The sequence below is a fragment of the Clarias gariepinus genome, chromosome 12 (assembly GCF_024256425.1).
Source record: "Clarias gariepinus isolate MV-2021 ecotype Netherlands chromosome 12, CGAR_prim_01v2, whole genome shotgun sequence".
NCBI lineage: Eukaryota > Metazoa > Chordata > Actinopteri > Siluriformes > Clariidae > Clarias > Clarias gariepinus.
The window spans coordinates 13,064,743-13,078,050 of record NC_071111.1 but is presented as its reverse complement, the minus strand read 5'-3'; the positions used below and the strand labels follow the sequence as shown (position 1 = coordinate 13,078,050).

Sequence of the window (13,308 nt, the reverse complement as noted above, 5' to 3'; positions counted from 1 at the left end):
TATCACAGGTATCACAGAAGAATAGCCTTCTGAACTGTGGGTTCTGGTGCTCTAGTGGTATCTTGCTACGTAATTAAATCTGTGCAGGCATTAATTCATCCTTTGCAATAAATAAATCCGTGTTACAATAAACTGCTGGCCGCTTTAGTGAAACATGTTTACACTTTGTTTCCACTTTAGTGAAAACGTGTGCGGTTTTCCAATCAGTTCAATGATGCGACAGCAGCGCAGTGCATAAACTCAGTACAAGTACAAGTTAAGAGTTATATTTAACGTTCAAATCAAACATCAGAATGAGGGAAAATATGATATCAGGGCGTCTGACAAGAGCATTGTTGTTGGTGCCATACAGGCTGGATTGAGTATTTGAGAAATCCCTGGGATTTTCACACCACAGAAACAGAACAGAAAAAAATATCCAGAGAGCAGCAGTTCTGCAGGGTCAGACTTGTACATGGAGGGGAGGCATTAAAAAATCTCATAACCTCTCATAATGAGCCGAAATGCATCTCACACACAACTGGCCAAATTTTAAAGCAGAAGACATCAGTTTCTGCCCGTATCAGCCAGGGGGAAAAATCAATCTGCTAATCAATTAACCATGCTACTAAAACTTTGAGAGAATATGGGAGGGTTGTATAAATAATAATCCTTTAAAATTCTAGGACAATGGATAGGACGCCTATTTGTTTATTCATTTGTTTGTATTCCAGTAAATTAAAGGTTATTTGGCAACATCAGTTAGACTGTAGGTTACAGACTTAAAATCAAGGCATGTCCAGTTAAAGCCTGTCCTGAATCACTACAGTACATTAATTAAGGACTATAGTTACCAGTGTACTGAAGGTAGTGTTCTTCTGAGGAGATTAGTTGCTCAGCCCAAAGTGAACCCTTGATATGCTGAAGTGGCATTTCACTTAGCGTTTAGCAGCAGCCTGTGAAATCTGAACCTGTCTGAAGAATGATTTGTCTTAGACACCACAATTAGCCTTCTTCCATGAAACATGTAACAGCAGGTTGAAAAGAGCACACAGGACAAACACCTCAGCGACGCAGCAGATGCCTGGCTGGGTGTGTCGGTGCAAACTTTTGTTTTGTTTTGTCTTTGTTCTTAATTTTATTTTGTTGCTTTAGTTATCGGATTACTTTACTTAACATATGTATGTATTCACCACAGGTTTATTTGCTCCTTATATATACCAAATACATTGAATAGGAAGGTATGTCAAATGTTTGAACTCACCTAAATTAAATGTTTGTTTTTTTCCTTTGTTCAGTGATTTATTTTTTTACATTCTAGAACAATACTGGATTTTTCAAAACTATGAACTAACACATATGGAGTTATGTAATTGAGTAACAACGACAGTCAGTTGTTATTTTGGGACATGAGGGTCAGCTGTTCTGGATGAGTTCTTGGAAAAACAGTACTGTATTGTCGAGTACATTTGCAAAACCCATCAAGTCCCATGATGAAACTGGCTCTCATGAAGACCATCCCAGAAAAGCAGGAGATTATTGCATATTTTCAATGCCTTCAGCATTGCTTTACACTGTAGAAAGAAATAAAAATGAGGAAAGACCATGGAATTAGAAGGTGTACAAACTTTTGACTTGAAGTTTGTATATACATATCTGAACAGTTATTATTGAGATGTGTCTGCTACTTATGCTCTTCATAATGGTTTTAATCTGAGGTGATTTTTGAGGTTTAGCTGTTTTAGCTCTTTTTGTTCTAGCTGTTGTAGCATGTAGAAAAAAAAAATTATCCAAACTTTAAACTTATGTCCAAACTTTATATATTTAGTAAATTATAAGTAAGTATTCTTGTGTAGTATTTCATGTGTTTGAACTAAATGAACTAATGTATGTTTTCTTGTAGCACATTGCTAAGATAAATTCTTAGCATGTAAACACCTACTTGCAAACAAAAACCCCTGATTCCGAATATAGATTGTATAACTTGGTATTTGGCTGCCACCTAGTGGCGAATGTTTTACATAGCATCATCTGGGCAGCTATAAAGGGGAATTAACAAAAAAAAAGAAGGAGAAGAAAAAGAAGGCGGTGACGCCGTCTAGTGGCTGGGTGGATTATAACCATTTTATCATTATTATTTTTGACCATGTCTATTGAAAAAAAAAATCCTGATAAAATGGTAAATTATTATTTTATTGAAATTATTATAGTCAATTATTGTGGAAGGATAATGAGTAATCCTGGAAATGGATTCTGTTCCAAGTCAGGTTTCTCTTAAGGTTTTATGTTATGTCAAGAGCATCTTACATTAAGAGGTTCATCTTGTGTCTCTTATGTTGTTACTTCTAGTTTTTCCCTTGCTTTGTTTTTCTCTGATTCGCTCATTAGAAAAATATTAATTCAAATCCAGATTTACATTGTGCTTTATACACTTTCTTTTATTTAAGATTATATGCAAATTACATTGATTTTAATAACACTAATAAAGTGCCATGGATGAACTGTTTAAATCTCTGGAATCAAAAAATTTAGTCCTGGGCCTAGTTTCTTCAATGCGTTCATTGTGACTCTCACTGTATAATTTAATGATGGATTTCTGCAGCTGTTCTTATGAGTGTTTAAGCCTTATAGGTTTGTCCACAGGGTGTTCTGTAATACATATCTCTGCCTCCTGCTACAAAACTAGGCTGCATTAGCGTTATAATATCAAATCACTTACAGAGTTCTCAAAACAGCCTTGTTCCAGTTTTATTGAACCGCAGTGTCTGTCGGTTAGATTTAATGCACTCAGACTGCCATATCTCTACACAGGAATGAAAGGAATGCTTGGCCATGGCAGGAGGCAGGCAGTGCAGGGGTCGCTGGGGGCTAGGTAATGGCTCACCGTATAACTGGAGCGTGAAACCAGGAGTTTGAAGCACAGCAGGGGAGCAAAAAGAAATCATTCTGAAGTGCTTGTTTGCTTGATTAGTGCCTAGAAGTTTAGGCCTTGTATGAGAGGATGTTCTAAGTCTATGGGTAAAGGAAGCATCAGAGAGTATGCCTTAATGAATACAAGAAAAAGGACTAATTTCTGTCTCCCTGCGGCCACTGTGTGCTTCCTCATTTTCTTCGCTTGGCTTGGCAGCCGCTCTTTATATTTCACAGTTGTGACAGGTTTGCCTCATTGTTGCAGGCTATATATCAGAAGACAGTCAGCCAAACATGCAGTGTGTTAGTGTGCTTTGGCTCCCGTGCCTGCCTCTGCTCTGAAAGGCTGGATAAGAGCCGAGGCTTTACACAGCATACTGCACCCTGGAGAGATACCTGCATGGCCAGCTTTAATGTATGCGCAAGCAGGGCTAAGCTTTGCCTCTCTTTCAAGGAAGTTGCATTAAAAAAAAGTAATATACAAGTATGCCAAAAGCTATACTGTATTTTATTTTTTATTTTTTTGTTGTGGAACCAAGAATAAGAGCAAAACAAACCATATGGATATGAATCTGAAATATACGCCATCGTTGATACATATGACACTGGTCCTTTGGTAGTGGGCTGTGGTGTCTGGCAACGGGACATTGGCCATGGATCAGAGGCGAGGGACTTCTGTGGATTGGACTTGTTATCTGGTACGTTCCATGGGTCCTCGATCGGATTGGGAACTGGGCAGTTTGGAGGCCAGGTCAACAACATTGAACCCTTTGTCTGTTAAGTTCCCAGCTGTGATGTGCTGGGTGTTCTGGAACATTTTTGAAAGTGTAGTATGTCTAGATTTTACACTCATTGAAACTAATTTATGGAAGCCTGCTTAACCAAAATGTCAGTTCTACAACTTCAGTAGTGACTGAGAAGGCACAGATAAAATGTGATAATAATGCAATACAAAAGTAGGTACAGTATAATAATTATGAACCAGGTAGATGACTTTAAAAAAAAAGGGAACTAGACACTAATGTAGAAACAAATATTGTCCAGAAAAAGTACAAATTACACAAATGAACCAAGGCAGAACTGTACATTTTGCATTGTTTGTGCCGAGTGCAGCTTGTTTGGTAATTGCCTTTCAGTAGACACGGCATGATTATGCACCTGAAATACTTGACATAAAAACAGTAATAATAAACGGTGTCTGATTACCAGTCGGTACATCCTTGTTCGTGTAGTTGTAGAAACTGCACTTAAAATTAAATATGGTGCGACAAAGTCAAACAAAAGATTTTATTTGCCCCAGTTTTTTATGTAACCAAAGAATAAAAAAAGAGAAAACATTTTTAGATTTACATTTTTATTTACTCATAGACAGTGTTGGGTGTTACACATTACAAAATAACTCATTAAAGTACTTGTATTACTTTTTTGATGTAACGAGTAATCTAACGTGTTATGTCTGCCATTTAAGATGGAAAGATGGAAACCTAATCACAGCGCCAAAACTCGCAGTGAACTTACATACTTAAGGCCACCGCTTAAACCCGAGTAGGTGAGATAGGGGTATTAGTAGTGAACAGATTATGGGCCAAACTTTGCTGAGTGATGATGGTAGAATAATTATAAAGGTCTTGACTAAAACAACATGCATGAGGAATCACAAAGGAGGTTTCAATGACAAGTACTCTAACTAGTTACTTTTATCAGAAAGTAACGCTGTAATGTAACTGATTACTTTTTGAAGACAGTAATTTTGCAATGTAATTAGTTACTTTAAAAAGTAACGCCTCGCAACACTGAATATAGAGCAAAACGTCAAGAAGAAAACAGAACTGGTTAACAAAATTCTTTTATATTTTCAAAATGTAAACTAACAAAAAACAAACCACCTAATTCCATTTCTTGATTATTTAAGTAACACACTTTTTCTTGCTTTACCCAAAAACAAGCAATCACTGGCATTTTTATTTTTTTTAGGATACCTGCCTGTTTAAAAAGTTAGCACCAGGCTGCTTATAAAGCCTTGGTCAGAAAGTAAAGTAAGTATTTGTTATTCTGTTAACAACAATACACTTATACACGGAGCTGAATAGAACAGAGGGTCCTGATCGAGCGTCTCTCACAGGGCATTGTGTCTGACTCGACAGTCAACATTGATTTTGCTCAGAAAAAAAACGCAAAGACAAATAATTACTGTCTTTTTAGTGACATTGATGAAGAATCTTTGCTGCAGTTGCCTTCCTTCCTACTCACCCTGTTGTCTCTTAACAAGCTGCAGACTGAAAGCCTCCTACACAGATACGGCCTAGACATAAAGACCTCCTGGGGCTAAAGAGTCTAAAATGATATGACAGAACATCATGAAGACCTAGGATGTATCAAAACAATTCTAGGACAAAAATTCTAGAAAAGTGTCTATCTCGGATTAGGTATCTCAGACTTTGAACATCCTGAAGCACACCATAAAATTCATTAGTGACATCCAACAAAAGTCAGTCACTGGGTAAAATCATAAACTAAAGCATTAGTCAAAGGAGCAACCAAGAGGTCAAGAATTAGATCCCCAGCTGACCATGCAACTCAGGCTTTATGGAAGGGGAAGGGAAATTCTGTTTGACATTTTCCAAATACCAGCGTTCACATTGTGAGCGACCATTCCCACAATCAAGCATGGCGATGGCAGTATAAGGTTAAGTGATCTGACCTCTTGGCAAATTATTTCCTTTTCCTACCATTTCAATATTACCAGCTATGTACTTTAACAACATACACCAATTAGCCATAACATTAAATTAAAATTAAACCTAAGCCCAGTATTGTGTAGATCCCCCTGGTAGATCTTGGGTAGCTCTGGCCCCTTAGGGCATGGCTCCACAAGACCTCTGGAGTTGGTTGTGCCTGGCACCAGGACACTAGTGATGGATCCTGTCGTTGCTGTCAGTTGTGGTGTTGTTGGGGAATTTGGAGACGAGATCAACAAGATAAATTCTTTGCCTACTATGCCCTGTGCATGGCAGGCTATGATGCACTGGGCGTTCTGATCTTTCTGTTACAGCTAGCATTTACGTTTTTTTTTAGGAATTTGTGCCACATTGGCTTTTTTGGGGGGATCAGACCAGACGGGCTTGTCACACACTTGTCGCTGTGTTTTGGCTGATGGTTGTGTAATTTTAGTAAAGTCCATTCCAAGTTATAACACTACAAAAAAGTTCAAGGGGTGAAAACTTATACAAGCCACTGTAACCATACCCTCTAACAGAGCATCGGGTCACGATCAGCATGAAACACAGACACGGATCTCTCCATACAGAAAGATCTCCTGTGGCTGGATTATAAATCGATAAAATTGTATAATTATGTAACAGTGTAGAGTTCTGTACCAGAAGCTCTCTCTGCTGACTACTCAGCACTCCTGTAATGATATTTCCTACTTCTGTCACAGTTTCCAGAGGTGGATTAAACGCTGTCCCATGTGTCTCTTTTGCGGCACCAGTCAAGTAGATGGAATTTGTATGAGGAGTATTAACACAGCTGTGGAATCAGTCACTTAATTATGATTTATTCATTTTAACAAGATCTCCCCCTGCATAGCTAACGCATAAGAGAGAAATTGTAAAATTAAACTATGGGCAATTATACTCACTGGTGAGAAGGAAGACAGTATTATTTACCTGTGAATTAATAGCTTTTCAAGGGTGTATTTAGAGCAGAAAGTGGGCAAAGGCATGCTTTGATGAAGATGTACAGTGACTTGCCAACCACCAACCTGAATCTTTCCACATTTTGAAGTGTAACTAATTGAAATCTTTTTCTCCAAATTTCCCTATTTACCTCATTACTAAATTTTAGTGGACATTTTTAAATAATGGATTTAATGGCCCTCACTGGTAACATCTACCGTCTTCCCTTGAAAAAAAAAGTCACCACTTCAAAATGGACAAATTACTGACCTGTATCAAACTCTCTTTTGTATCAAACCAAACTAAAAACCTGTAAGGACTGTGTGCTGAACCTTCACTTTCATGGAATAAATGTGCTCAGACGGGGCTTACTAAAAGGCTTAGTAAAGATACTGTATATGGAAAAAAATAACAGCAGAAAACCCAGCTATTTTAAATAGTGAGAGTAAGAGCATTTTCACAAGCATAATGTGATGAGGACTCATAGGACTGGGTTTAAACAGAAGAGTGGCCATAAGAAAACCTCTTGTTTGTGAGACTAAAACACTTCAATTTGCTAGGGAGCATGAAGATTGGACCTTGGAGCAATGGAAATTGAGGTAATTTGGTCCAGATGACTTTAGATTGACCCTTTATCAGGGTAAAAATGGAAGCACTCATCATACAAAGTGCCCACGGTACAAGCCTCTGAAAGCAGTGTTATAATCTGCAGTTGCTTCAGTAGGTTGGGCCTAGCCTCATCTCTGGAGTTTTATCCATGGTGGAACAGCAAACTCTAAAATTCAAATTCTGAAAATGTTCTGGGAGCTTGTGGAATCTATTACACACCTGAATTCAAAACCATACCGTAATCAAATCCAAAGACCAGCAATGAAATCTTGAATGAAATGTGTGACTTTTTTTTCGGCCAGGCTGTGGATATTTTTGCATTTATTCGTTAAGCTTTATCTTCATGATGCTGTTTCTTTAGATATTTCATCAAAGTTGAAACTTTGATCTGTCTTCTTTTATTCACTTTTTCATCTTTTACCACAAGCAACAACAACAAAAAAAGAAAAATCTTCGCTGTTTTATTAATTTCGGAGGGGGATGTGGTGTGTGAAAGTCCACTTGGCTGAAAAAGAAGCCAATGTTTTCCAATCATAACCTTGCTCTCAAGCTACATGCCTGTTCTCAGTGTTGTGGAGGTGTTTTGGGGAAGGTGTGGGACGAGTCATGGTGATGCTCGGAACTTGTTTCCCTTGTGGGTTGCAGAGCTCCACTGTGCGCTGCATCAGGGAACTGCCTAACCCCTGCGGCACAGGTAGCACGGTTTCTAGCTGTAACAGGTGATCGGAGTTGATATGTGGCAGAGCGGCACGGTAAGGCAAGGGGGAGTTAAGGAGCTGATGACAAAGGTGCTCCTCAAAGCCTGAAAATGGTTCAAGCAAATGTGGATTGTTTGAGCAGGGGAGGAAGCTTTCTTCTATAAGACAGTGAAGAGCTCCTCTGTTCAGCACCTGTGCTCTCTTCAGCACAGGCCTCACAGGCTGACACACCTGCACATTATGTCTGCTGTCTTTCATCAAGTCAGGAGTGATGGGGTACATGCCCTGTACCACTGGACTCTGGAATGTGATTCGGGGACCCAGGGGCATTTTGTTAGTGGAGGATGAGTGCAGGGGGTTGTAGCTTGATTTTATATTCCATGTCTTTTCAGGAAGACAGCTCTCACTATGAGGATGCCGGACTGGGCGAGGATGCTGAGTTGAACCCATTTCTGCTTTGTCTTGCCTTAAGAAGGGAAGAATAAACAGAACAGCATTAAAATGCCATTAAGCTTTAAGACAAGACAACGGTACAGTTAGATTCTGTGTGCGTTTTTCGTTAACTTTATCCCTTTCCTACGACCTTCCAGCGGTAAGTGGATTGGCCACTACCAATTGGCCACTAGGTGTAAAGTCTTGCACTGTGGACTGATAAATTCCTGCCTGATAACCAGTGTTTTTATTCTTGAGATAGGCATCGAATTTAACCAAGATCGTAACCAGAATAAGGAACGAATGAATAAATAAATAAAGTGCTGTACATATACTGTATATACATTCACCAGCCATGTCCGCGCTAGTGCAAGGACCTATTGGACCTAATTTTAATCCGGTACTGCCTCAATTTTTCCATATTGACATTAGAGCCTTACACAGTTGCTGCAGCTGCACATCCTTGGAGCAAATCTCCAATTGCACCACCTCCCTATGGTGCTCTATTGGATTGAGATCTGGAGACTCTGGAGGCCATTTGAGTACAGTGAACTCATTGTCATGTTTAAGAAACCAGATGATTTTTAGCTTTGTGACATGTCTATCTCATTATAATGAAATGTCCTGTGGTCATAAAGCAAAGCAACAGTTTTCAATCAAAACAATGCCCATTTAGTACTAAGGGACCCAAAGTGTGTCAAGAAAATATCTCCCACACCATTATACCAGCAGCAGCCTGAACCGTTGATACGATGCAGGATGTTGTTTATGCCAAATTCTGACCCTACAGTCTAAATATTACAGCAGAAACCAAGACTCATCAAACCTGTTTTTCCCATCTTCTATTGGTGGGGCCATGTGAATTCTATCCCCAGGTTCCTATTCTTAGCTGACAGGAGTGGCACCTGGTGTGCTGTTGTAGCCCATCTACTTCAAAGTGTCCAGAGATGTTTATTTGTGTAAAAAAAAATTTTTTTTTGCCTTTCATAAAAATAATGTTAGAATTCTCTCTTAACTCGTATTGTAACTTGCTAGTTCACTTTTTTCCCAAACATTTATTTCATTTCATAGTGACACTTTAATTTTATTTTAATTTATTTTCTCTCACTGCTGTGGAAGCTGATAGTTATGGAAATATGTATGCTCTTCTTATTATGCTCTTCTTATGTTGTCTCGTTCACCCTTCTCTTCATTTCAAACTTTCTCTTTCCCTGGCATTTCTAAGCACTTTGTTACTCTGATAAACTCTTTCCCTCTCTCTCTCTTACACGCACTCACATGGTGGTGTGACCAACCAGCCTTTAAATCATCAATAAGCAGAAAATAGCTCTGTGTGCTTCTGCTGTGCAAGATATTGGCTGTGCTCTTTTAAAATTGCACTTGCAGAATTTAATGAACATGTTATTCACAGCAAAGTAAAGTTCAGCTGAAAAACAACAATGAAAAGCACTGCGAGTGTTGCACCTGGGCATATTTCAGAGTGAAAAGAAAGAAGCAATTTTATTTTTCGTGGATAAATGAGGCCACCTGAGCATTTTATCTAACTGTAGTTTCAGTGTTTATTGCCTTTTGTAGTGCATCTCTCTTTTAAGGGTGTTTTACCTGTATCCTGCTCTGCATGGTGGCCTCTCCAGAGTCGTGGAACTGATGGCAGGCAGAAGCCCTTCAGCGCGAGCACATGCAGTACCTTTCACAACCAGAGTGCATCTACAAAAACATTTCATGTGCCATTTACACATCAGGTCCAGTTTGTATATAAATGCTTTAATGACTTGTTCAGACAATGATTGGATATTTTCTCATGAAGGTATTTCATTACTTGGATGTGACGAGAAACGGAAGGCTCAGATCAGAGATGCCGTGTCCTTGGCGTCCTGCGCGTGACCTGTTAATCTTAGGGTCAGACGTTAATGTGTTCATCACCGTGGGCAGGCTTTTTAAACTCTGGATGTCGTCATCATCATCTTCGTCCTGATGAGCTCCTTTAATTAGACGAGGCAGTCTGCCAGTTACATCCTACAGATTGCATAAACATGGTTATGCAACCTGGAGGATGTATAATGCATCCTACAGATTGCAATTATTTAACCTCTAGTTTATAATATCAGCTTAGGAGTTTTCTGTGTATGAATGAAAATTTTTTAATATTTAATAGCTATAAACCCAGTGGTACATATATTCTATATCTTTGGCAGTTCATCTACTCCAGCAACATTATTGTCAATGCATTTTTTAATCCAACTTGTGTCGTTATTTTTGTTTTTAACTTTGCATTATAATAAAAAAATAGTTGCTGCTATTTCATTAATTAGCATAAACTGTGATAAGCAGGCAGTTACTAAGGAGGAATAAGTAAAGCCTGCACATTCAACATTAGATCATGTTCAATATCATGAGAATAGAAACCTCCTGCTTGCACAGGATTTTTGTTTATCTCTTTCCCAAAGCACTCAATAATCTGCTTAAGTCTCAGCCAGAAGTTCTGTAAATCTTAAAAACGTCTCTTTACAAAACCTGTGTACCTCATTTGGATCTGTATTTCTGTATTTCGAAAAACAAACATATCCTGTTTGTTCCAAATACGAGGGGTGTTCAAGTCAATCCAGGACTTTCAATTGTGCAGAATAGCAGAACTCAGTTATGAGAGTTAAAAATACCTTTTTCCATATTTTATTACATATACAGTACTGTATATATAATATTTTCATATATAATGCTACACTAATGCACTTATCCCAGCGTTTCAGTAGTGCTTGGATACCATTAAGGTAAAAAAAATTCTTAGTACGCTGGAGCCATGATTGAACTGCCTGCGTCACGTCTGAAATGCTGGCCTCCCAGGAACTCCCTTAATGTGGAGCTGGCTTGAGGCATCTTTTCCTTTCTGTCGATTTTTAAGGATAAGGGGTTTCACTTGCTAAATGCTCATGGGAACAACTGCAGTGAGCCGCAAGTCACCTCGACCAGGATCATCATTAATGGACGTATGTTTCACTGAGTTCAAGTGCCCCATCAGCGGTCTATGCTTGGAGTCTTCTGTAAATGTCAATCGGTTTATGCCTTCATTTCATTACAAGTCCCGGTTTGAGTTGAACGTTATACAATAAATTGCATCCTAAATTATGAATGAATATCCCGCCCCAGAAATGTGTCCATGTCACCATGTAATCCAGCCAGGATCCTCTTAACACTTACCTTACGCTTTCGGAGTGAAACCGGTTCCGAGAAGTATGATGGTACTGGAGAAACCTCTCGAGATGGAGAATGACTTCTTCTCGTCCTATGGTGGTTCATTTTATGGAAATGTTTCCCAGCAGGCCTGGTTTCAAGGCAAAACTATACATTATTCTTACTTTTTAGACTAATGCTTTAAAGTAGTGGTGCTTGAAATTGCATAGAGTAGTGTTATTTGAAACCACAAATTATGTTTATTACGTTACAGCTGAATTGGCATATAAAAAGTTTAGTACAGTCTCTTACCAGTTTGCAGCTTCATCCATGACAGCGTGTTTGTCTGTGATGCCCATTTTCTACTATTTATCTTACCTGAAGGTGATATTAGAAAATTAGTTGTTTCAGTTGTAATCAATAATCCTAAGCCTTTCAATCTTATAAATAATAACTTTTAATTAAAGTTGGAGTTTTGTTATGCAGTGATTTTACCATTACTATAACCAGCATGGTTTCTAAAATTCCATTAGTAATGGGACTGCATTAGCATATAAATTGGTGTTTTGCTGCATTAAAGCAAAGCGCGCACTGAGGGGAAAAAATACTTTTTTTGAGCCACGATGGCGATAATTTTTCCTTTGCTGATCCAGGAGGATCCTGCTCTCAAAGATAAATTAATCAAGTGCACAATCCACCATGAAATAAACCACCATACATCTCTGTTCTTTTCTATTCATTCATGCATTTTTATTTAATCTCACCTTTGTCTGTACATGTTCAATCTAGAATTAAAAGAAAGCTTTAAAAGCAATACAGAATAGAAGAAAACTTTTCTTACCATTGCTTTGAGTTTGTTAATCCCAGAAAAAAAGCATAAAAAAATCCAGATAATGGTCGTGTGCTACTAGCTGAATATATGATGTAATTAAAAAAATATATACCTGACTGGGCTGTCTTCGTCTTCACTAGGCGTCTCCGTGGTCAGGAATTGGACATTACCCTGGCCGCTCTAGCATGGCAGTACACGTTAGAGCCTGAAACCCTTCTGATTGGCTGCTGCTTCTTAGCAAGACCCCATACAGAGTTGTCAAGAAATTCCTTCTGCTCACAGCTTGGTTAGGTAAAGGATCGTAAGAGGACTGTACACAGTCCCGTCTTAAAGTATTGGAACAGCAAATCCAATTATTTGTTTTTGCTTTACACTGAAGACATTTTGGTCTTACATCAATAAATGAATATGGGATGACAGACCAGAATTTCAGCTTTATTTACAGATTTACATATAGATGTGTTAGGCAACGTAGAACATGGCACAAGTATTTGACACTTGAGATTTGGGTGCATATGCCTTGCTTGGTATACCAACAAGTGAGTGACTCAAATATTTATTTAATAAATGCATTCAGTGTATCATAAAAGAAAAAAATATATAACTAGCCTTGCTGTTCTAATACTTTCGAAGGGGCTGTATAAGCACTCAAAAAAATAGTATTAAACTGTAGGTTCCTTTTCATTGGCATGATATCTTTAGTAAATACATCTTTAAAAACTTTTTAAAACTTCTGTGCTGATTGCTATTTACAATATATGAGCAAATGTAGTGTCCTTTTTTCTACAGAAATTGTACAATGACTACGCCAAAAGAAAATAATTGCACACCGATATTTTTCTTGACCACCTTTTAATTTTAGTGTGCAGTGTGGAAGCACACATGTAAAAATGCTCACAGAACAATTTGAGTGATGTGCCTGTAGCATCATGGAAGAAAAACACCACTGATGTGATAACCTGGTCATTCAGGTCATCCGCTGACTTCATTTTACTGTCAAATA

At 38.3% G+C, this 13,308-nt stretch overlaps 1 protein-coding gene across 2 annotated transcripts; it reads right to left on the bottom strand.

Annotated features, from left to right (window-relative positions):
- Window positions 1–7,416: 7,416 nt before the first annotated feature.
- si:dkey-39a18.1 (uncharacterized protein LOC557637 homolog) lies at window positions 7,417–12,453 on the bottom strand. Of its 2 annotated transcripts, none has more exons than XM_053509074.1 (6): window positions 12,418–12,453; window positions 11,786–11,851; window positions 11,501–11,624; window positions 10,125–10,321; window positions 9,908–10,012; window positions 7,417–8,339 (listed from the first exon to the last, which is right to left on the bottom strand). In XM_053509074.1, exons 2-6 carry the CDS (start codon window positions 11,830–11,832, stop codon window positions 7,721–7,723), a joined length of 1,092 nt encoding a protein of 363 aa, XP_053365049.1. In that variant the 5' UTR covers window positions 11,833–11,851; window positions 12,418–12,453; the 3' UTR covers window positions 7,417–7,720. The 2 variants fall into 2 exon arrangements, with proteins under 2 accessions (XP_053365049.1, XP_053365048.1); XM_053509073.1 differs by lacking the exon at window positions 12,418–12,453 and adding an exon at window positions 12,315–12,385.
- Between the last annotated feature and the right edge of the window lie 855 nt (window positions 12,454–13,308).

Bases quoted from the DNA above. Each gene is read 5' to 3' on its own strand.
- si:dkey-39a18.1 (XM_053509074.1), bottom strand. From the start codon at position 11,832: ATGGGCATCACAGACAAACACGCTGTCATGGATGAAGCTGCAAACTG. The intron at 10,322-11,500 runs GTAAGTGTTAAG...TGCAATCTGTAG, and splicing joins TTTCACTCCGAAAGCGTAAG to GATGTAACTGGCAGACTGCC. The intron at 10,013-10,124 runs GTAATGAAATAC...ATGTTTTTGTAG, and splicing joins CCGTTTCTCGTCACATCCAA to ATGCACTCTGGTTGTGAAAG.